This window comes from Sminthopsis crassicaudata, chromosome 4 (genome assembly GCF_048593235.1).
Source record: "Sminthopsis crassicaudata isolate SCR6 chromosome 4, ASM4859323v1, whole genome shotgun sequence".
Taxonomy (NCBI): Eukaryota; Metazoa; Chordata; class Mammalia; order Dasyuromorphia; family Dasyuridae; genus Sminthopsis; species Sminthopsis crassicaudata.
In genome coordinates, this window is record NC_133620.1 from 318,293,513 (window position 1) to 318,318,876 (window position 25,364).

The 25,364-nt window shown below is 34.5% G+C and overlaps 1 protein-coding gene across 5 annotated transcripts in view; it reads left to right on the forward strand.

Annotated features, from left to right (window-relative positions):
• Positions 1 to 25,364, forward strand: part of RPTOR (regulatory associated protein of MTOR complex 1) — a 500,255-nt gene that overhangs the window by 398,441 nt on the left and 76,450 nt on the right. For all 5 annotated transcript variants that reach the window (XM_074260362.1, XM_074260363.1, XM_074260364.1 and 2 more), the window contains 3 exons: positions 9,280 to 9,383; positions 10,072 to 10,255; positions 13,402 to 13,512. In XM_074260362.1, coding sequence (XP_074116463.1) covers positions 9,280 to 9,383; positions 10,072 to 10,255; positions 13,402 to 13,512 — 399 coding nt within the window. The remainder of the gene's footprint in view (positions 1 to 9,279; positions 9,384 to 10,071; positions 10,256 to 13,401; positions 13,513 to 25,364) is intronic.

A 25,364-nucleotide genomic window follows, 5' to 3' on the forward strand; every position in this document is an offset into this window, starting at 1 on the left:
CTGATCCTCTTTTCTCATTCATGATTCCCCTAGAACTAGTAGTTGCATTTGATAACCATCCTCTTCTATCAGATACTTTTTTACCTCTGGGTTTTGTAACACTCTTCTCATTTTTTATCATCTCCTTCCTGAGCCCTTCGCTTGATCATCATCCAGATCATATCTTATAACTGTGGCTATCCCCCATGGTTATGTCCTAATTCCTCTTTTCACCTCTCTCTATATTTTCTCTGTGACATGGATTCTCAGTTTTCATGGGTTTAATTATTATCAATATGCAAATGACTCACAATATATGTACATACATATACACACACCCAAATGTATATAATTACATTTCTAATCTCAGTTTCTCCTTTGTGTTATCAATTTTATATTTTAAACTATAAAACCAAACTGACTATGATCTCATAATCACACACACATCCATCCATCCCTCTTTCCTATTTCTGTCAAAGACATTATAATCAGTGTATCTTTCATGACTCCTCTCTTCACAGATACCATCTTAGTTCAGGCCTTCTTTACTTCTCACCTAGATTTTTGCACCAGCCTCTTAGTTGATCCACTTCATCTCTCTCTCTACTCCAGGCTATCCTACACACAACTGTCAGTGACTTTAAGTGCAGCTCTGTCTATTTGACTACTTAATTCAATCAATTCAAGTGGCTTTCTATTATGTCTAAGATAAAATGTAAACCTCTCTGTTTAGTTGTTAAATCCCTTAACAACCTGGCCTGAACTCTGTGAGGTAACATTTATTATTATGTTCATTTCACGGATAAGAACAGGGATTAAAAGAAGATAACTGACTTGCTGATCATCAGTAACCAATGAATATCTGAACTAAGGTTCATATTAAGGTTTACTGATTTCTCATCTGGCACTTTTTCCACTATGCCACTATAATGGAATATTATATTACCTCATGATTTTTTTAAAAATTGAGAGGACAGGAGTTTGACAGGAGATACAGCTGATCCAAATTTAAATCCAAATATTTTGATTCAAGTAATACTTTCTTATCTTTATGACAATTTTCATAAAATATAAAATAGTACTATGCAGAAAAAGCTTTTGACTCAAACAAAATACAGTCTTAAAATAATGTATTTTGTGTTTGTATGTGGATAGATATAGATCTATGTCTACATATCTTTAGAGATTTTCAAACACACAAAAAAGTCATGGACAATCCAACCATGAAAAATAAATATGTTCAATAATCAATTTAACTATCATATTAAAAAACAAAAGATCATTTTATATTTATTTCTTTTTTTTTTTTAATTTTATTCTTTATTATAGCTTTTTACATATAAAACATATGCATGGGTAATTTTTCAACATTGACCCTTGTAAAACCTTCTGCTCCAACTTTTCCCCTCCTTCCCACCACCCCTTCCCCTAGATGGCAGATAGTCCCATACATGTTAAATATGTTAAAGTATATATTAAATACAATATAATTATACATATTTATCGTTATCTTGTTGCACAGGAAAGATTAGATTTAGAAAGAAGATAAAATAACCTCAGAAGAAAAAAAAACAAAAATGCAAACAAGCAGTAACAGAAAGAGTGGAAATGTTATGTTGTGCTGCATACTCATTTCCCAGTGTTCTTTTTCTTGGTGTAGTTGATTCTGTTCATTACAGATCAGTTGTAACTGATTTGGATCCTCTCATTGTTAAAGACAGCCACCTCTATCAGAATTGATCATCATGTAGTATTGTTGTTGAAGTGTATAAATGGTCTCCTGGTTCTGCTCATGTCACTCAGCATCAGTTCATGTAAGTCTCTCCAAGTTTCTCCAAAATCATCCTGCTGGTCATTTCTTATAAAAGAATAATATTCCATAATATTCATATACCATAATTTATTCACAGCCATTCTCCAATAGGTGGGCATCCCTTCAATACTACCATATTCTTTTAATGGCTGTCATTCTTGGAATTCATGATGTTGGAAGAAAAAAAAAGTTGCAAATGACCCCAAATTAAAATGGGATGTTTAAGTGTTAGTATAAGTAAGTTATAGCCATAAAGATTTGTGGGAGACAAGAAAAACAAGGCGCCCACAAGGACATATATGATCAGAAAGGGAAATCAGCTTATTACATAGGGAAAAGTATGGATTACAATTTAGTACTTCACTGATAGCCACAAAATACTAAAAGAACTCAATGGTGCCATTTATTAAGATGGCTAAACCCAGGATAAAGCATATATAGAAAAGCAAAAGCAAAGAGAAAATGTCATAGATAAGTCCTTATCTGTTTAGGTTCAGGGAGCATCTAGTCTACTAAGTTCTAGAAGCTGAAAATATCTCCTGGAAAGTTCCTCCTTATTCATGTTTCTTTCTTGAAATAGATATTTCACCTTAGATCTTCCCTAAAATAAAAATAATAGTTAAATATTTCTAATCTAAAAGAAAGGAATAAGAACTGAACTGTGATTTATTTCTTTTTTTTTTACTTAAAAAAAAACTTTATTTTTATAGAAACTCTTGTGAGAAGAACTAGCTTTATTCTTTGTATTTTATCTCCAGTACCTAGAACAGTGCCCAGCACATAGTACATAATAAATATTGATTGACTGAATCCTTTTTTTTAAGGTTCAGAAATCCTACAACTCTGTGAGGTAACATTTAATAATATATTTATTTCACAGATGAAAATAGGGTTTAAAAGAAAATAACTGACTTGTTCATCATCAGTAACCAATGAATATCTGAACTAAGGTTCATATTAAGGTCTACTGATTTCTCATCTGGCACTTTTTCTACTATGCCACTGTAATGTCATAGTATTTAATATCTATAGAGTTTTTTTTTAGTATTTCCTTTCACAATATAACTTATGGAAATAGGTTTTATATGATTATACATGTATAACCTATATCAAATTGCTTGCCTTCTCAATGAAAAGAGTGGGGAAGGAAAGGTAGGAGAGAGAAAATTTGTAACTCAAAGTTTTAAAAATGAATGTTTAAATAATTTTACATATAATTGGTGAAAAAGAAAATGCTAAAAATTTTCGTTTTATTTTTAAAATTTATTTATTTTTTTATTATTAAAGCTTTTTATTTTCAAAACATATGCACAGATAATTTTTCAATATTGATCCTTGCATAGCCTTATTGAATCTGTGATTTCATTGGTATAGGAAACTCCCAAATGAAGTAACTTCTTCTGTCATGAAGTTTACCACCTTCTCTGAAACTTCAAATATTAAGGAATTATCTAGAGCACTGAAAAGTTAAGTGATTTCTGTAGGATCACACAAGCAATATATGTCACAGGCATAAAACCTAATTTTAGTGGCTCTGAGACCTAATTGCTGTCCTCTGTGCCAAATTACATGTAAGTCAGAGGTTTCACACACAAAGCTTGACACTCCCATCATGGAAAGATTAAAATGTAACTAGAAAATATTTCATAAAATAAATACAAATATGATGAAACAAAAATATGTTAATTTGTGATTTTCTGAGTCAATATGTAGCCTGTAGGAATTCTTATATGTAGTTTAGTTGCCCTGTTTTTGTTTGAGGTTGATATCACTACTTTAAGTAAAAAGTAATAAATGTTAGTTGAACCAGTAAAGAATTACTTGTCAGTCTGTGATTGTCAGATCAATCAGAAGAAGTCATTAAAGTGTGTAGTTTCAGATAAGTTAAAAAGCAAAATTATTATAGTTTACTTTCTGAAATAATAGTAAAGATCCAGAAAAGATACTGCTATAAGAAAAGCCAGGAAAAAACAAAAATCCATTCACCCAAGACTGAAATCCTACTCCTTAGTGATGTTGGGAAGCCCTGAAGTAGAAAAGTGAGTTAAGAACCTAGTATCTCCCACTCATTTTTTTTTGTTGGGACTTCATTATAGATTTTGTGGGGGCTGATGAATCCACAGAGTAGAATGGAATGGCACATTAAGAATGGGATCATCTCTTGAGTGTCTGAGAAGTTGGGTAGTGAGTCACTGTATAAGGCAGTAATTGTTGGAGTTTTTATATTCCCTAAGTAATTAAGGTTGCTGAATTTTGGTGAAGTTTTTCAGTTCAACGACAAAATATTCCTCTCAGTCTTCAACCATTTTCTTGAAAGTGTGGAGAAGAGCAGTCAAAAATTAATCCCAAATGATCAATGTGAGATGAAATGACAGTTTCTTAGTTTAAACTTCTCCCCTTTATCTGAAATCTGTTTCTCTTCAGACTTTGGGAGAGGGGCATGAGATGGTCAAGCAACTTACATACTTAAGAAAAAAACAAACAGAAGAAATTTGATTCAAAAGTACTCATATTGGATAGATTTAATAATAAAAATCTATTATAAACTTCATTTCAGTGCCAGAAAAAAAAAAAAAAAGTTGTTTTGTTAAATCCTGGTTTCCAGGCTTATGGCAAGGATTCAGTTCTATACACATTTATTTAGTGTCTCTGTGTCTCTCACTATGTTAACAACCTAGGATACAAGGACAAAAATTAAAAGTCTCTGTCTTCAAGGAGCTTACATTCTACAGAGGAAAAGACTTTTATTTACAATATTAAAGAATCTTATTTCATTTGTGGCCATAGCAACCTTACTGCCAAAATAGCATTTTTGTACCTCTCTCGTATATTGTTTTTCTGTTGTAGTATTTTGTGTATATGCTATGTCCTGTGAGCCAGGGACCTTGTCTTACCTTAATTTTGTTTTCTCTCCAGTTCTGACTAACTTAGTGTTCTGTACACAGCAAGTAGACTTAATAAATGTTTGCTAAACTGAATCCTGTAAGCTCTGATGCTATTTAAATGAAGAATTTTCTATTTGTCTTGCTTTTTAAATCTATGGACCTGATTGCCTTTCCAAAGTTCCTAACTGCTAATTGACACTTATGAATGAAATATTAGATTTCTTGAAAGATGAGTTATATATTCATGAAGACATAGAGATATATAGGAAGTTTCCAGTTAAAGGTTTTGTTAAATAAATGTTTTGGTTTGGGTGGTGGTGTTTTTTTTTTTTTTAATCTGACATTGTTTCTTAAAAGCAGGTGTCATGAGAGTCCTTGAAATTTAATGACTTTGGGTATCCAGAGTGGATCTGAGCTTCTCCCTTAAAACTGTGCTGGCTGATTATTTTTTTAAAAAAAATCTTTGCAAAATTTATGTTTTAAAAATAAAAGCAATCCACTTGCCAATAAACAGTCCTGTTTGTTTATTATTTCCCTACCATTTGTAAACCTTAAAGCAGACTTCAAGTTTTAAAATCTGTACTAAATTCTAAAACAAAGAAGTCCTGCCCTCCTGAATGTCAAGTCTTAAATTGGCATAGATTTTTTTTTCTGTATTGGAATTTTGAATCCTGCAAGCTCCAGAAGAAGGAAGTTTTATAATATTGACTATTTTCCCATCATTCATAATGTTCAGCATTAAGGTAAATCTGATGAAAACATTTTGAGTCCACAAAATAGATAAAATAAAAACAAAAATGAAAATGATTGTCTTCTCTAGTTTTTTCCAAATGCTAATGGCAACACAGTTGGATACAATTATAGAAAGCCTTAGATTCTTTAAGTAGAACTTCATGGGTATGACTCATTAATGAAACAGCTTCCCAGGATGATTCTATCAATGTGCTCCTTCAAAAGTCCTGGGGCTTAATTACCCTTCCAGTTACTTCCCTAGTTACATATTGCACATATTCAGATCAGAACATTTATAAGTAATTACTGGTCTATACTATTTCAACCTGGGGCAGGTATTCAGAGGTTTGTTTTGTTTTTTTTTCTTTTAAGCTATTTCCGGCATTATAGGCAAAAAATATATTTTTAATGAAGAAAGATACAGAAAGAAAAAATTCTGTGGCATGAAATAGATTATTTTAAGATGAACAAGTGTTTTCTCACTAAGTCACGGAACTGAGACACGAGAGCTTATTTTGCAGTTCAAGATGAATTCTTTTTTCTCTTCAAGAAAAAAAAAAAACCAGTAAAAAAAACTCTTTATCATAGTTGTTTGCCTTAACTCAAATTCTCCAAGGATTTTATAAATCTCTTTCAGGAACAAAATGAATATAAACCAACTTTAATGGCAGAGGTCTAGCTTGGGACATGGGTCCCATGTATTGAATTTTTGATTTAATTACAGTTCTAGGTACTATTTCCAATATATATCGTCTTTTGTATTCCCAAATAATTATTTCTGTGCCATAGTCAACTTTTTCCCATTCACAGAAAAGTCAAAATAATTCATAAAAGAACTATATTTTCAGGAAGGAGCAAAAGATATAGTACTCATATGGCTTTAAACAAGAACAGAGGCAAGTAATATATTTGCAGGACAACTCAAGTGCCCAGCTTTGTTCTTCAGAGCATATAGAGAACCACTGGATTCAAGAGGATTTGTCTGAAGGCAAAAGTGATGTAAGAGCTCAGGCATCTGAGGGAGGGGAAAAAAAAGAGGAGAAATGAAAGTTGAGTATTTGCCTCAGACAAACCACTTTCCTTAAAGGGAGTATAGCCCTGGGAAAGGTAAGGATAGAAAGTAGCTTTAAACACAGCTACTTCCTTTTACAATGTGTTCCAGTGGACTGTGGGTGCATAAACAGAGCTTTGCCCTCAATGCTTTCCATTATATTCTCTTATTCTTATTCTATATTCAGGTATTTCTATTTCTTTTGTAGGTACCACCATTCTTTTAGTCACCTAGTTTCTCAATCTCAAAAATATTCTCAATTCTGCCTTAACCTTACTCTCCTTATCCAGTCCTAACTCATCAATTCTACCTCCCCAGCATCCCCCAACGCTACTACCTTAGGCTAGGTCATTATAATAGTCTCATAATTAGTGTCTATTCCAATCTCTAATACACCTCCACATAGGTAGAGGGAGAAAAGAGGATGGACAAAGACATGTACTACAAAATAAATAATTATAACACATGCTTGTATATGTGATAGGACATATGACATACTTTTTGCTGCATTTGGGAAGAAACAGCTCATTATTGCTCCAGAAGTTAAAACTCTTCCCTCCAGCCTTGCAATTTTTACTTTGTTTCATTTTTTCACTATTTTGTAACTTTATTTTTCCAATTCAACATATTTATCAAATACCTAGGATGTACAAGGTGCTGTGTGTGCTGAGTGAAGGAGATACCCAATCAAGAACAAAACAATCTCTGGAAACTTACATATGCACAAATAAGTAAATGCAAAAGTAGTTTGTGAAAAGAAAGAGCATTTACTACTGGTTTGAAACCAAGTTCAGGAATAAGAGAGTGAAATCATGAATGAAAGGTAGGAAAGATAGGGAGGAGCCAAATGGTAGAAAATTCATATTCTAGGATAAGGTGTTTGAGTTTTATTCCAAAGGCAATAGAAAACCACCAGTGTGTGTGTGTGGGTGTGGGTGTGGGTGTGGGTGGGTGTGGGTGTGTGTGGGTGTGCTTGCGCGCGTGCACATGTGTAGGGCAGTGACATATTTCAGCCTTTGTCCTGGGAATATTATTTTCTTTTTTTTATTATAGCTCTTTATTTACAAGATATATGCATGGATAATTTTTCAGCATTGACAATAGCAAAATCTTTTGTTCTACTTTTTCCCCTCCTTCCCCCTACCCCTCCCCCAGATGGCAGGTAGACCAATACATGTTAAATATGTCAAAGTATATGTTAAATACACTATATGTATACATGTCCAAACAGTTGTTTTGCTGCACAAGAAGAATCAGACTTTGAAATAGTATACAATTAGCCTGTGAAGGAAATAAAAAATGCAGGCGGACAAAATTAGAGGGATTGGAAATTCTATGTAGTGGTTCACACTTATTTCCCAGAGTTCTTTTCACTGGGTGTAGCTGGTTCAGTTCATTACTGCTCTATTGGAACTGATTTGGTTCATCTCATTGTTGGAGAGGGCCTCGTTCATCAGAATTGATCATCATATAGTATTGTTGTTAAAGTATATAATGATCTCCTGGTCCTGCTTATTTCATTCAGTACCAGTTCATGTAAGTCTCTCCAGGCCTTTCTGAAAATATCCTGCTGGTCATTTCTTACAGAACAATAATATTCCATAATATTTATATGCCACAATTTATTCAACCATTCTCCAATTAATGGACATCTACGTAGTTTCCAGTTACTGGCCACTACAAAAAGAGCTGCCACAAACATTCTTGCACATACGGGTCCCTTTCCCTTCTTTAAGATCTCTTTGGGATATAAGCCCAGTAGTAACACTGCTACATCAAAGGTTATGCACAATTTGATAACTCTTTGAGCAAATTGTTCTCCAGAATGGCTGGATGTATTCACAATTCCACCAACAATGTAACAGTGTCTGGGAATATTATTTTCAAAGATAGAATTCAGAAAGGAGAGCAGTGGAAGGTTCCTTAGAAGGCCATTGCAGTAGTTCAAGCAAGAGGTGATGAAAAGTCTAAACTAAAATAGTATGTTATAGTATATAAAATAGCATATATAGTATATATATTTTCTAATAATTGCTATTATTAAAACTTATTGGATCCCAGCTGAAAAATTAGTAAATTGTAAGAACAGGGACTGCTTTTCCTTTTGTCTTTGTATCCCCAGCACTTAGTATAGAGTATTTAGTACTTGACCTTGCACAGAATATGCATTTAATAAATATTTGTTAAATCAGATTGGTTTAGAATTTGAAAATAATAAAGTAAGTTAAAATCAAGAATTGCATCTTGTGAACAGCTCATGTATTATTAGATACAAAATTCTTTTTTAAAAATGCTTATTAGTTTGTAATTGTAGAGATATATAATGGAGCCAATGATCTTGTACTCTTCTTTCCCTCTCTTCTTTCAAGCCACAGCTCAGGCACCACCTCCAATATGAAATCTTCTCTGATTCCCTAAACTGTTAGTGCCTTTCTTCCCAAACTACATGGTATTTAATAATTATGTATTAATTTATATTTATCCCTCTATTTATTCTGGATATACCTTCATATGCTGCATCAGCCTGGGCTATTCATTTAACCTTCAAATTCCTCAGGAAACTCTGAAAGACTGAAAGTACCAAGAAGGTACCAACCTGAATTGGTAGGTATAGGAAGTTTCCTTGACTAATGGAATCATAGGTCCAATCCCTATCTTAGTCCCTCTGCTTATCCTTGTTATCTCCTCCATTAGAATGTAAGTTTACTCCTTGGGAGGAAAGGTTCATTATATTTGTGCCTGGCACTTAGAAAGCTCTTAATAAATATTTGCAGATTGTTTGATTAGCCTTTCATGCTGCTTGTTCCTTTTTTCTACAGGCCACTGTTAATGCCCGTCCTCAGCGCATCCTTGACACTTCTTCTCTTACTCAGTCTGCCCCAGCTAGCCCTACTAACAAGGGCATGCACATTCACCAAGTAGGGTAAGTTGTTTTACTGATTTAGAGCCTTTCACTCCCTTAATTTATTTTTTTTTTTTAGTATTTCCTCTCTTTCTGGTGATCTCTTTTTATACTATATCTATTTCTTCCCCATCTCCTTCCTCTCTCTCCCACCAATACATTTTCCTCATTCCCAGAGGTCTTCTCCAAGTTGAGGTTAGTTCATTGTTTGCACATAGTATGATAATAGAATGTGTCCTTCGTGTTCCTATAAAATTGTAAAAAACAAACAAACAAACAAACAAAAAAAAACACCCCCAGTTAGAAATCTTATGGCAAGACTTCCCTATGATAGTTCTGTATTTCATGGAGCAATTTAATTGAATGACAAATGCAGATAAAACATCATAAATTATTCTGTATTTCTTACTAATAAAAAAAAAAGAAGTGATTCATTTGGCTTTTAATTTGGTTGCTCTTTACCTACATATTGATAGACTAATTTTCTATGAAAAAGATTTAGTTGGGAAAGGAATTAAGTTGTCACACTACATAGTAACATTCAACAATTTAAGAGAGTATATGCTTAGAGACAAGAAGCTAAACTAAGATTAGATTCTCTATCAGATCTAGGTGAGGGATAATGAAAGCTTTTATTTTTAAGTAAAATGTTTTTTTGTAAAATGATGTAAGACATCATATTCATTTCTTACATTTCACCCTCTGGCAGAGGCTCTCCTCCAACATCCAGTACCAGCAGCTCAAGCCTGACTAATGATGTGACTAAACAGCCAGGCAGTCGGGACATCCCATCAGGAAGACCAGCTAATGTGGGTGCCATGGGCGTACAGTATACACCTCACTCCCACCAATTCCCCAGGACACGAAAAATGTTTGACAAGGGCCCAGATCAGGTAAAAAACAACAATCAACAATCACCTTTACTATTTGCCAAAACCTTCTTAGGTCTCATTGTTTTACTGTGAATCATTTAGATCCATTCTAATTAGTTCATAATCAAGGACTGATGTCCCTCTTTCTCAAGTTTTAAAAGAAGGGCATCAGGATATAAGTAACTTCATGTCACTCAGTTTGTATCTAACATTTCCTACAATTCATCCAAGTCTTTTCTGTTGCTTTGTCCATTTAGTCAGATTACCCCTTCCTTTCTTTGTCTTTTGCATGCATACATATCTGCCCTATTGTTTGAAGTATCATATCCTTTATGACTATTATATTGCACTATGCATTTATCTTAATGCTGCCTGCTGCCACTAGTCCAGCTCTCTTCTTAATAACTTCCATAAAGTAAACCAAATAGTAAAAATGATTTTTCTTCTTTGTGAAGAAATATTATTTTACAACACTTGATGGCACAATTTTAACTACATTGAATAGAATCATTTAATCTGCATAGTTTTTCTTTTTAAACATTCAATTGCTTTGCATAAACTGATGCTATTTCCTTTTCAACACACTTCAAAAGACATTCTGAGAAAACAGCTTCATGTTTTAATTCACATGGTGAGAACATGTCAAGATCATATCTATTATCTATTACATGATCATAAAATGATTCCTGACAAATATGTGTGATCTTTTTCTGGCTTCCTATGCCAAGATTACTGGGACTAATGAGATTTCAGGCTATAGCAAATGCATCTATGTAAATTGAATGAGGCTATAGCATGGTCATATATGTGCGATGCGTTCTGTATCTCTGAACAGTGTAGGAGTTAGCAGAGTCCATAATGAAAGGGGGAGAAGGAAAACAACTGTGGAGAGAATCATTGTGTTCAGTAGATTAAAAAGTGGTTATCATACCAGCTAGGCATGATGCTGGCAGGTGGTGGACAAAATTTTACAAATGTCATGCAGCAACTATACCTTGTTCCTAACTAAAAATACCCCTACTATTCAATGCCTAGGTTGCTCAGTAGTAGATTGCCAAATAGCACCAAGTATGAGGCTCAGCTGTCCTGAGGATAAAACCTGACATAATGGCAGCTGCTGATCAAGAAATCAAGCCAGATGTAAGCTTGTGTTTGTGTTTATCGTTGGCTAACATTTCTAGACTCCAATTTTGGCATGAGTAGCAACAGACATTTTGTTTGTTTGTTCCAACACAAACACATCCCTAACATTGCTGCCATAATTGAGTTTCAAAAAATACCTGAAAAAATTGTCCTTTTTTTAAATCCTCTCTTGTGTATTTTCCAACTCTAGTTGCTTATTATTAGAGAATCAATAAATATTTATTAAGCAATACTATGTTCCAGGCAATGTGTTAGTTACTGGGGATATACATATAATAAAGCAAACAATCTGTACTCACAAGAAGCTTATGTTTTAATGTAGTAGCAACCAGCATGTATATGCATAGAAACAGATTAAATATAAAGAATAAGTAAAAGGTAGTTCAAACAGAGAGGAAAGTTAGTTTGGATAGATCATATCATGTGAGAGGACAGTGATGTTTACTAATACTAGAAAGAAAGGGTAAGAAGTGATAGGAAACTACTGGAGTTGATTGAGTAGAGGAATCACATAGTCAGCACCTCATACCTAAGAAAAATCACTTGACAGAAGAGTGGAAAATGGCCTGATATACAGAGACTTGAAACAGTTCCAGTCATCTAAGTATGTGAAGGGTCTGAACTAACAGAGTAATTATGTGAATTAAAGAAAGGGTCAGAGGACTAGAAGGGATGTGGAAGGGATTTGGTCACTGAAGATGAAATGAATAGATGGGTGGAAAAGAAGGTGAGGAAGAAGGAGTAGGTAAGGAAAATGTTTAGGTTGTGAACCTGGGAGACTGAAAGAAGGGAAAGTTTGGGAAAATTAGTAAAGAGTTCAGTTTTGGACTTAATGAAATGTCTCTCTGACACATAGTGTGAAATGTGTGATAGGCAATTATTGTTGTTCAGTTAAAGCTTATAGAAGAGAGCTGGGCAGAGAGAATCTTTGAGTTACCTGCATAGAGCTGATAATTAAACCATGGAAATCTGTGAGTTCAGTAAGAGAGAGTTAAGAAAAAGAGAAGTAGTGAGCCTAGGATAGATTATTAGAAGAAACCACAGACAGGGTAATGATATGGATTATGAATCAGCAACACAGACTGAGAAAAAAGCAGTCATATAAGTGTAATGATAACAAGGAAAATAGAATTGTGATAATTGAGAAAAGAGAACATATCTAGGAAGAGAAGGAAGTCTGCACTGTCAGATACACCAAGTAGATCAAGAACAATTAAGATTAAGAAAAAGCCATCAGATTTGATAGTCTAGAGAACCTTGGAGAAATCAGTTTCAGGTAAGAAAGAATATATAATCAAGGGTACATGGAAAGGGTGGTATTCTTTGCTAGAGCCTGAAGGAAAGGCAAGAGAATTGAGGATCATGTCACAGTATTTTGAAATGAAGAGGAAGCTTATCTGAGATATATTCAATGTTCTCAATAAATGAAAAGGACAGGTCCTCAGTTACAGAGGTTAGAAGGAGGTTAGAGATATTCGGGTTTGAGGAGAGAAGAAAAAGTTTAAAATAGCCTTTGTGAAAAGTGAAATTGAGAAACAATTAGAGAAAATTCAGAGGATTTCCTTACCACAGTGAGGGCCAGATGGAGCTGAACAACATACATGTACAATGTATTCCATCAGAAGAAGTTGTGTGATTTCCATCAGCTCTATTGTGCAGCATGTGAATAGTAGTTTAGGAATTAGGTGAGAATAATTCAGGGCTGAGGTTTGGCAAGGGATGTATGGTAATGTGACCAAGGGATTCAAGAATAGAGGGAAATGATCAGAAGAAGGATAATGGCCTTTTAACCTACCAAGGGGTGAATGGATTAAAGGCATTAATAAGGGCAAAGAATGGATTTATGGGAGATGAGGCAGGGGAAAAGATATAATAATAAGAAATTACAGTCAGATTCAGGAATATCAGAATTTTTAATCAGAGAAATGAACCATAAAATAATAGAAAGAAACACATAGTAATGGTTTTCTTGGATGTCAGATTGATAATTATGTCTTTATGCTTTCTTTCTCTCCTCTTGGAAGACCACTGATGATGCAGATGACACTGTTGGACACAAAAGTTTCATTTCAGCCACAATGCAGACAGGATTCTGTGACTGGAGTGCCAAATATTTTGCCCAGCCAGTAATGAAGGTAACTGGTCTTGTTGATTTGCAGTAAATTCCTGGTCCTATTCTGTTCCTCTCAGATTCCCAAGTAAGCAAATACCTGCTGTCACTCAACCTAAAGAGATTCATTTAATACTCAGGATGCTCCTTTCCTTTTTTTCTCTGTATATCCCTAATCCCAAAATTATTATCTTATGCCACTTTTAAATGTGGATCTTTTAGCTACATTTTAAAATTTGTTAAAGTCATATTTAAAACCTGATCCCTCTGAGCCAATGTTATTCAGTCATTGACTTGGGATTGAATGTACTTGAAATATCCCATGCTCAAAGTACCAGCTGATCTGCTTCCCATTTCCCTCTTAGCTTGGTCATTCTGCCTATTCATCAAGGAGAGCCATGCTCAATTTCTGTGGGGTCAGGAAGGGAGAAGCAATGGGAGTTATAATGTTACATTACTGAATGGGAAAGTGGGAGTGGTGTTCAAGTAAAAAAAAGAAGAAGAATTAATACATTTTACACTGATACTATTGTGTCCAGCATGATTTAACATTTATTTCTTAGCTATGGGATACATGCATATTCTACTCTAGGAGTAGAGTGTCATTATTTTTACCTTCTGGCCTTATCTAAATGCACAATCTTGTCATTCTTGTTCTTGCTAATGTCAAATGTTTCGCCTTCATCACCACTGAAAGTAGCAATGAACTATTGGGACAGCCTTAGGCCAGTCCACTTAGACCATATTGGGGTCATTAGACTTTGCCACTTTTTTTTTAAAGAACACCTTCTTTGGAGCCAATTTCTAAAACATTTGATTATCCTTCCAAATTGTCTTTCACTCTGCTCTAATTTTGCAGCAGTTGTAATAGGAGATTTTTCCTGCCATAATTACTCCTTCAGAAATTCAGAAATGGATGTGACAAACTCAGATTGTTGACATCCCAGAAAGACAAAGCAAGAGGTGGTTGGACTTTACTAGGAGAAGAGCTCTTACTCCAGTCTTCTTGGAATAGAAACCCAGGAAAAAAAGAAATGTCTGTGCCATGAGTCCCTTCATATCACACTATTTTTGCTTTTTACCCAATTTAAAGTTCCTTCCTAAAATTAGAAGAAGAAAAAAAACTTTCATTTTCCCCAACAATATCCCCAGCTGCAATCTGAAAATAAATGTTATATACTTATATTTGTACAATCAGATAACTTTTCTTGGAATCTGAAAACTGAATTTCCTTTTAGTTTCCTTTTGTCAGTTTAAAATTTATATTGTATGTATTTCTATCTGTTATGTCCAGATTCAAAATTCAGTAATTCAGATTTTATTTAGATCAGTCATTGTTTCTTTTTTCCTAAGCTTCCCTTATCTCAACTATCAGTAAATGATGTTTTGTTGAGAAAAAGTCTAAATATCATAGTCAGTACTTTAGCAAAATTTTAAAAGTCTCTTTTATCAGATTCCTTTTGCTCAGTAAGAAGAGGAGCAGATCTTTTCAGTAATGTTTTCCATTTTCTTAATGAATTGATCTTAAAACAATCCCAATGAAATCTTTGAGTCAACTGTACAGATAATGGCATTCAATCCCAAGGTCAGCACTATCTCACCCACCTCACATTATGTCTCGACTTGCTGATATTTGAATTAACTTTAGAGTTAAAGATTTAGAGCTAGCAACTAAAAAGAAAACCTTTCTTCAATTACAAGTAGATTAATTTCTTTCAAAAAGGGGGGAAGTAAAATTCTGAGCTTATTCTTGATGAGAACCAATACTGCCTAAATTATAACAGAAACGAAACAGAGGACTCTTGAAACATCTTAAGTATTATAGTTGGGAAGACAATTTTTTAACTTTGATGTTTTGAAAGCTAAGTGTGATTAGCTTTAATGTGACTAAAGTTGTGTCTCACCTTTTATCTAGGCACTTGCAACTAATGAGTAAATATTAAGAGGGATAAAAAATATTGCTAGTTAACTTTCACTTCTCATTAAAATTATAGCTCCAAAGTATCTATATTTTTTTCAAGTAACAGTTATTGATGGACTCTCTTAAAGCCCTGCAGTCCACTGGTATTGATAATCCAAAAATTAAGCATGAGTCACATTTTGTTTGTTTGTTTTTAAGTAAGTTTTTAAGCAGATTTGTCTTCCTGAAATATATTCTAATTGGCTGAAATTTGATGTGTTTCTTAAGCACACATTAGCTAGCAGCTTGAGAAGAAATCTGTACATACATAGGACTTCAAAATTTATCATAGAGAATCAAGAATTATCTACAGAGACCTCTAATGTAACCTTATGTATTATTTCTGGTAATCAAAGCTCTGTGCAAAGCAAAGACAGGTGACCTTTGTCATGTACATGCTAAATGGTCTGGCTATTGGGCCTAATTAGGCTTTTGGATTGGGAGATAAATGCCCCTCTTTATGGACTGCATAATCCAGAATGAGTCATGTGTCCCTAGTATTCATCTACCAATTCCTGCTTTATTAGGGAACAAGGGCTAGATTTGTTCTAATATAATTCATCTATGGTAAGCCTAGATGAGCTAGCTTTCAGACACTACCTCACAAGACAGCTATAGTTTGGTGAGATAAGCACAAGTACATATTCACAAGATGAAACTCAATTTATCTAGGACAGAGGTTAGCACTTTTTTATTCCTAGATTTCTTGGTTTTCAGCAAACCTTTTCATAATTCTTAAGAAATATGAAAAGAATATGCAGCAGCACATGAGATAAAATAAAAGGATTAATTTTTCATGAAGAAAATTATTCTGTATATAACATTTTTTATCTTAAATTTTTTAAATGTTTATCAGAACACAGTCCAATAATAGTGAGACCTTTGATTCTGTTTTTTGTAAACTAGCACTTTTATTTTTAGTTTTTGGGGGGAGATTCCTGCATATCATGTTCAACCTGCAGTTGTTTCTTTGGATTTGAGAAGAAGATCAATAATCCTGATTCACAAAGATAAGTTGTTATAAATAGAATTAGAAACTCTGAGCACATTAGTAATAATGAGATGTTTCTCCAAAGGTACATTAAAAGTATTGTAATTTCATCAATTGGAAATCAATTCAGAGTTTCTGGTTGGTTAAACTTTTACTGGGTTGTTATGGTTTTGTTTTTTTGTTTGTTTTTTTCCTAATTCAGTATGTAAAGGGTTTCATTTTTAAATCCCACATTCATCTGGTTTTGGTCAGTAGAGTTTATTCTTTTAGCTATATCTTTCCAATTTTTTAGATATACTCTTCCTCCTTTTCCCTCTACAGAATGTTTTACTATTTTTACTACTTTGGAAATATTGCAATTGGATAATATGGTCATTTATCAAATATTCCCTGTACTGTTCTCCCATGACAAACTTCTAATGTGCCCAGAAAGCTATCCTAAGTTGGGGATCTCTAAGCTGATAGTTTAGAATTTCTCCTAGAGAGATAAATCCATGCCAACAGCACTAAAAAAGGGACAGATTTATTCACCAAAACATCCATTTACAAACTCATCTTTAGAAACACAAGTGTCAACGAGATTTAAATACAGGCCATTTCAGCTTACTATATAGATTACATTCTATAGGGAAGAACTAGGAGAAGTGGGTAAGAAGTTGCCTAGAAAAACTTACCCTGAATGTAAGGAAGAACTGTTCAAAAATCAGAAATTTCCCCAAATGAAATAGCCTCTGGAGCTGGCACATTCTTCTTTAGTAAAAAAATGTTATCAGAGTACTAAAGTAATAAAGGGGATTTGAATTGGTTGGTACAATTCTGTGATGCTTTGTGCTACAAGGAAAAACCACAAGAGTCCTCTTTCTGTTGGTAAAAGACATGCCACCTTTTTTCTTTTTTCTTCCAGTTATGGAGCACATTTATTGTACTGTATGTCCCTGTCCCAGCAATAATTTTTGAGAACAATTTGTTGCTGCTATTATAAAAAGCTATCTCTTTTTTAAAAAGGGAAGAGACACCAAAATGTTAATTTAATGTTAAATATACTAAGTGCTAGTCAGCTCAGTATGACACATCTGAGACCCTTTAGCATTTCATGAAAATCTCTTCTGTCCTTCTTTAAAAAAGGTCAGAGCTGGAAGGTAGCTATTGTTGCTCAGTCATGTCCCACTCTTTGTAACCCCATGGACTACACTTCCATAAGGTTTTCTTGGCAAAGATACTGGAATGGTCTGCCATTTCCTTCTTAAGTGGATGAGACACACAGAGGTTAAATGATTTGTTCAAGTTCACACAATGTTTGAAGCTACATTTTATTAAATGTTTGTTTTTGAATTTAAGTGACTTGTCCAATACAACTATTCAGTGACCAAACTGTAATGTTGTTGGCCAAGTCTACTTCAAGACGGTCTGGTGACACATGTTCAAGACTGGAACAAAATGAGACACTTAGTACTATCTCCTATTAAAAAGTGATATATTTATCATGAAAAAGATAAGTCAGGATAGAGCATTGATTTCATTGAGCACAGTTTCTCTGCCCATGTGTTGGCCATCCTGATGCACCTGTCAAACCTGATGATGCTGTGCCTCATTCCTCATGTGGTAGCTTTTGTACTTAGGACCCCTGGACCAATTAAATTTCAAAAAGGATTTCAAAACTTTTAAGGAAAAGTAGCCTTGCCTGTGGCAAGTAGAACCTTTAAAAAAGTTATCCTAGCCAAGGTAGCAATTTTTTAGGAAAAATTAGCCAACTCTTATGTATCAGGACCTCATAAGTCTTGATCCTATCATATGTGACTAGAATGAACGTATCACTCCCTACATTCAAGGTAATGCTGTATCCCCATTACTGGGGGGTCCTAATTTTGCCATTAAATCTAATATCCATGATAGAAGGGAAAATATGGTTGGGGTAAAAAAAAATCTACTGCTGCTTTGTCAGCTTTACAACTAAAAGAACATATTACTTTTTTTTCTTTTAAATTCAGTTAGATACATTTTAGGAAATAATCTGTTTCTGACCTTTAGTTTACTGTTGCCAGTCCTAGATTTTATGGCTATAGTTAAAAATGTGCTTATATCTGTCTCCCAATTATTAATGATAACTTTTGGGGTACTTTGGGGTTTTACAATTTTTCTTTTTTCTAGTTAAGAAATGAAGCACGAAATATGTAAGGCTTTTTTTCTGTCGTTAAAAATATGTTTGTACTTCCTTGAATTGACTATTCATCAAGATACTTATCAATCTAATTATTTTTTTTTTATTTTTCATGTGGAAGCTGACCAAAACAAATAAAAAACCTCTATGTATTTTATTGCATAGAAATATCACAAACTTATTTTGATCAAGCTTCTCTTTATGTAAAATTCAGTTCAATAAACACTAAATCTTTGTTATTTGCAAAACTGCACTAGACATTGAGGAATATACAAAGTCCCTATGCTCAGTGAGCTTACAAGCTTAATTGTTTATAGTTGCTCAGTCATTTCAGATTCTCAGTCATTTCTGATTCTTTGAGAAGCCATTTGGTGGAGTTCTCTTGGCAGAGGTAGTGGAGTAGTTTGCTATATCCTCCTGCAGCTCATTTTACAGATGTGGAAACTGAGGCAAACAGGGCTAAGTGACTTGCCCAGATCACATAACTAGTAAGTATCTAGATTTGAACTCAGAAAGATGAGTCTTTCTGGCCTAGTGCTTTATCCACTGTATTACTTGGCTACCAAGCCTACAGTTAGTTGGTAATTTAAAAAAAAAAAAAAAGTACTCTCATAGAAAATAAAAGAAAACCCCAAAACACTCAACAAGCCTGAAGGTAGTTTGATGTTCAGATCAACAGAAATTCTTAATAAATGTTTAAATTTTTCCAAAAGCTCTTAAGGTTGCATCTTCTAGTGACCAAGAGGATGAGCACTCCCAGATACACAAAACTGATCAGAATGTGACAATCCCAACTTGTAGGTAGGTTATGTTACTAAAGACAGAACTAGGAAAAATGGGCATAAATCAAAAAACAACAAATTCAAGCTTTATGATGTGAAAGGCTTCCTAATGGTTAGAACGATCCACAAATTAAATGGGCTGTTTCTGGAATTAAAGATTTTTCCTTCACTGGAAATTTTCAAGCCAAGATTAGATAACCATTTATTTGGATGTGTTGGGAAAGAGATTCTTGTTCATTTACAGCTTGGACTAGATGGACCTGTTTGCTCATGCCTCCCCCACAACTCTGTACTTCAGTATTTCCCATTTGTTGTTAAATTTTTTATTGGATTATCACCAGCTAATTTATGTAACTGATACATGCATTAGGAAATTTGAAAGTTATTAGTTCATGAAATTCTGATGTCAGAACCATAAAATTTCACTGGACTATTTTAATTTAATTTTAGCCAACATTTGTTAAGGATCTACTGGGTACAAAGTCAGTCGTGTGTGAGTGTGTGGGTGGGTGTGCATGAGTGTATGCACTGGTGAACAAACTCAGAGAAGTATAAAAATCATTAAAAGTCAGCATGGTGGACTTAAGGTCAAGATACTTAGGTTTAAGTCCCATCTCTGAAATTTAGAAACTATGTGAGTGGCATTTAACCTCTCAGAGTCTGTTTACTTATCTGTAAAATGAAGATAAAAACACCCCTTTTATCTCATAAGAGAAGGAAAGGATAAAAGGAACAATATTAAATACTTACTTTAGGCCAAGTACTTTCTTAAGCACTTCAGCGCTAGTCGGCATGTATTAGCTCTAGAATTACCACAGTTATCCAAGTAGGAGGAAGCGAAGACCAAAGGAAGCATAACTGATTTAATGAGCCATTTGCAGTTTCACTGTACTGGCCATGTATACTTAGACATGCATGGCTTAATCTTTGAGACAAGCATATGCTACTGGCAGGATCAACCTAGATAATTATCTTATTTGAGCTTAAAAACAGTTCCAAGAGGTAGGTGCTATAATTATCCCCATTTTACAGATAAAGAAGTTAAGGCTGACACCTTAAGTGACTTGCTATTTAAGGATCCACACCTAGTAGGAATCTGAGGCAAGATTTGAACTTCAGTCTTCCTGAATCCCATCAGCACTTTATTCACTACTCTACCTAGTTTCTCATAGCTGATCTCCAAAGGTCACTGTGAGAAATGGGACTTTTTCAACTTTAAAGTGCTATAGAAATCTGAGTTGTTATTTTCATACTACACAATCCTTTCCTCTTGGCACTTTAGTCTAGTATGAGAGAAAACAAGCAATTATGATGGGGGGAAAAACAGCCTGATCTACAAAGATAATGAAAATTTATTTTCCAATTCTGGAGGGGTGTCAGAGAAGGCTTCATAGACGTGATGACATTTTACTGAGTCTTCTAAAATACAGAAGAATTCAAAAGATGGTTCTTAACAGAAGGTAATCCAGGAGCAAAGACCTGAAGAGGAAAATAAGGAGATTATTCAGGGGACACAAAGTAAAGAAGTGTGACTGGGGCAAATTATGTGGTAGGGCTTAGTGTAAATTAAAGCCAGTTAAAAACTGAATTTATTCTTGAATTTTTTGTATAAAAATGACAAAATCAAATAATAAAGATTCATTTGGCAAAAATAGACTGAAGCGGAATGAAATAAACTTGGAGGAAAGAGTAGTAACTTACCCAAAGTAGAAGCCCTAAGTTGATGTGGTTGTGAGAATGGAGAGGAATGTTCAGATTCAAGAGGTTTTGCAGAATTAGAAGAGCTCTCCTGGATAGAGGAATTGATTGAAAGAGAGTAGTCAAAATTGACTCAGGTTTAATGATAAGTGAATGTTGGTGCCAGTGACAGACTGAGGGAAGTCAGGACTGTTTTATAACCGTTCAGTTAGTTATGAATTTTCAGCATCATATTAATTATCCCAACTAATGTCACTCTATTTTTATATTCCAAAAATACAGGCTTTGATCCTTTCTCGAACAGTTCAGAAAGAAAGCAGATTCAATTTCTTTTTTGCCCAGTGGTAGTGGTGGAGGGGGAAACAGAAAAAAAAATATTTCTGATATGTACACATATTGTATTTAAGATGTACTTTAACATGTTTAACATGTATGAGACTACCAGCCATCTAGGAAATGAGGTGGAAGGAAAGAAGGGAAAAGTTGGAACAAAAGTGATTGCAAGGGTCAGTGTTGAAAAATTACCCATGTATATGTTCTATCAATAAAAAGCTATAATAAAAAAAAAATTTTGCATCAAAAAAAAATTTCTGATGAAAACTTATTTAGTATACATACAGTTAGGTGAAGGCTTGAGAGAAACTGCTAGGATATTATTTTCATGCTATCCAAGGAGGAGGTGAGAGGAAAGGGGTACTCATTTACTCTACTACTTCATAATTTCACATTGAAGAGTACCAGTGGTTCACTAGCAGCTGACTTACCATTCTTTTATAGAAATACAGTCTTGCGCAACTTTATGAGGCAAAATGGATACATAACACACACACACACACACACACACACACACACACACACACACACACACTCTTTTTCTCTCCCTCTTTCTTTTTCTCTCCCTCCTCTCTGTCTCTCCCTCTTCCCCTTTTCCTCTCTCTTTGTCTCTCCCTTCCTCTGTCTCCCTTCTTTCCTCACACTTCCCACCCACCCACCCACCCACACCCTGAACTGGCACTCTTTTGTCTGGTATCACCTTCTTGCCATCTCCTGCAAAGGATCTGGTAGCATGTACTACAGAATTATGCCAATATTAATTTCTCTTATGAATTACTGACTTTGTTTCAGACAGAGTTCTCTTGATTTATTGGTGGTTAAATCAAATACATTTAGAGTGAGCAGGATCCATTGTGATTGTTCAGTGGTCTATTAATAAATTGCTGCAGAACAACAATACTTTATGTTCCAGAAAAGTTTTGTCCTCCTTTTGTTTGATGCTATGTGATGAAAGGTCCTTGTGAGTGAGCCTTCTGGCCTAATATACAAATTGCAAATAATGGCTGCAAATTCTGCCTTAGTCTGTCAGAAAATAACTTTAGCAACATGGCCTTCCTTCCTCGCTACTTTTCCTGCAGGGTTTCCCCCTAATTCTGATAAAATTCTTGAAAAGGGGAGAAAATAGAAGCAGCCACAATATTAGGGACAGAAATGTGCCTGTTTTGTATCAGTATGGTCCCAGATCAGAGCACTGATCTGGGAATCAAAAGAACTAATTTCAATTCCAGGTTATAATCTGACATATTGTTTTGAAGGGTCCAATTATCCTTCTCTGGAAGAATGATTAAAGTTCTATTATTGTAATCCTGCTATTATAGTTGGTTGGTGACTTGTGAAGCATTTTTTTCTTGTTGTTACATTAAAATTACCATTTTCACTTAATAGCAAATGAAAATGATGATTATGCAGGTTACTGCCCTCATAAAAAATGCATGTAGCTGATTATCTCTGTTGCCTGATATACAGTCAACTACAGCATGGACATACAAAAACACAGAATGTTAATCCTCAAATATATTTGCACTGTACAGAGACAAGATGAGTAAATGAGCAAACTCATCTCTGTTTTTATTAAAATTCCCAGGAACAAAATAATACATGTCTGTTGAGTAAATTCAGAACCATACTCAAATCATTCTCCATTTAATACAAACAACATTGCTCACTAGGAGGAAGAACAGCAACAATCTTGAAAAGTTCTGCAGACCTTGATGTTTAACTATCTTGGCAGTGGTACATATGAAGAACTGGGCCTTTTTCATTCCTAATATCCATGTACCTTAGTCATACCTCTTACTTCCATGCCCCTTGAACTTCTTCAAATATTAGAATGGTAGAACTAACTGGGAATTGGTTTCCATGACTCACAAATTCATCTTATGCAGCATATTTTCCTCAGCAAGCACATAGGGAACTGATGTTCCCCCACAAATCCTCTGGGGAGACTCCAGCTTTCCTCTTTTTCCTGAATCCCAAACTGTTCTTTGAGCCAGGCAAGAGAGTTAAAGGATATGAATTTCATTGGCTTTCTACTGATGTGTCTCAGTGGGAGACTTCAGAATAGTAATTGGTTTCTGTCTGAGTAGAAGCCAAGAGGTGTTAGAAATCTGTGGAGTGTCATGATCCTAAACGTGTAACACTATTACAAACACCCACATGCCTCCGGGAGCTCTGGTTAGAGGAAAGCTAAGCAAAAGCTGAAACTAGATTTTTGTTTACTGGAAAGCTCAAAGAAAAATAGGGTAGAGAGGAAAAGGAACCAGAATGCTTGATTAAAAGATTCTGTTGGACAGAAATATGTGGTTAAATAATTTTATTGGGTTTTTTTAATCTTGTTCGATAACATTATCTCCCTAATGATTCTGTGTCTGCTGTCTTTTGTTTCTCTCATGTGTTCTCTTACTTTCTCTATGTTCTCCCATTGCCTTTCCCCTTTCTTTCCTTCTCCTTATTTCCTCTCCCTTTGGTTCTCCTATTTTTCTTGTTTCATCTGATTCAAACTAGACTTTGATCAGTAGCAGTCATATTCTGGAAGTGTAGAGCGTATTTATAATTCCAGTTATAAAAGCAAAGTCAGAAAAGGAGAACTATCCAGACCCCGTCCTGCAGTTCTCCAAGTAATGAGGAAAAGCATACTTCATAGGCATTCTTACTTTGTCAACATACTCAGTCCCACAGCATCAGATACAAAAGACAAATTAGAATGTTATTACATTTCTCTTCCCCCCAATGGATGTCCCCATTCCTTTTGGTTACCTAGAATTCTAACCCTGGGAGAATTATTCCCTCCACTCCTTCCTCCGTGCTAGTCAGTGACAAGAACAGACAGACACTTAATCTCTGACCACAGACTTCTGACACAGTCTACTGCCTCCCCTCTAGAATATCTTCCAAAATATATTATGTCCCTCATCCCTCAGAAAAAAAAAAAAAGTGTTGACTCCATTATCTTTAGAGCTAAAAAACTAAGTCTCTCAGAATTTTCTGTACCATCTGTGATTCTCTGCCCTCTTACCAGGGAGAGACATGCTCTGCATAATCCAGCTTTGGGACCATCAGGGAATGCTGATCCAATGACTTAAAATTCTTATCGTGTCCCTCTCCCTTTCCTAAAAGGAAACAGCCTTTTAGATCTTTTTCTAATTTATTCTCATAGAAACCAGATTTTCATTAAAGTGTAATATCTTAGCTCCTGCACATGCTTTAATACTTTTTATCCAGGTTTGTTTATTGCACCACATTATTGGTTATTTGTCATTTCTTTTTGAATAAACACCAGATTGTCATAAAATATAATCAGTGGTTAGAAATCCACACTCTGCCTCCATGTTCCACTTGGGGATATTTCTTAATCAATAAATTTCTCAATGGAGTTTTTGACACTAACACCTTTTTTTTTAAAAGGTATAGCTCAGCCATGGAATGCTGAACATTCTTGCAAAATGAATTCAAACAACAGCAAACAGAACAACCTGGTAAACAAAAAATCAAATGTACTGACTTTGGAGCAAAGACAATTACAAAGCAAAAGTAAAGGGACAGAGTGACATGTACCTGTCAATTTGAGAACTGAGATTGTAGCCACCTGCAAAGAAACAATGTAAATTTTAGAATGGACAACAGTTCGGCCATACTTGTTCACATATAATCCCTACCCAATATAAATATAATACAAAGTACAGAGATAATGACTTTGACCAAATCATTTAATTTCTGTAGCCCCATTTCCTCATCTGTAGAATGGAATTTGATCAGATGGTTTCTAAGATTTATTTTTTCTAAATATTTATCTTTTTCCTGGGAAGACTTATATGAACTGATGCAAAGTAAAATGAGCAAAATCAAGAAAACATTATACATAGTAATAAAAATATTGTAATGATAAACACGGTGAAAGACTTCACTACTTTGATGAGTAGAAATATCCATGACAATTCCAAAGGACTTATGATGA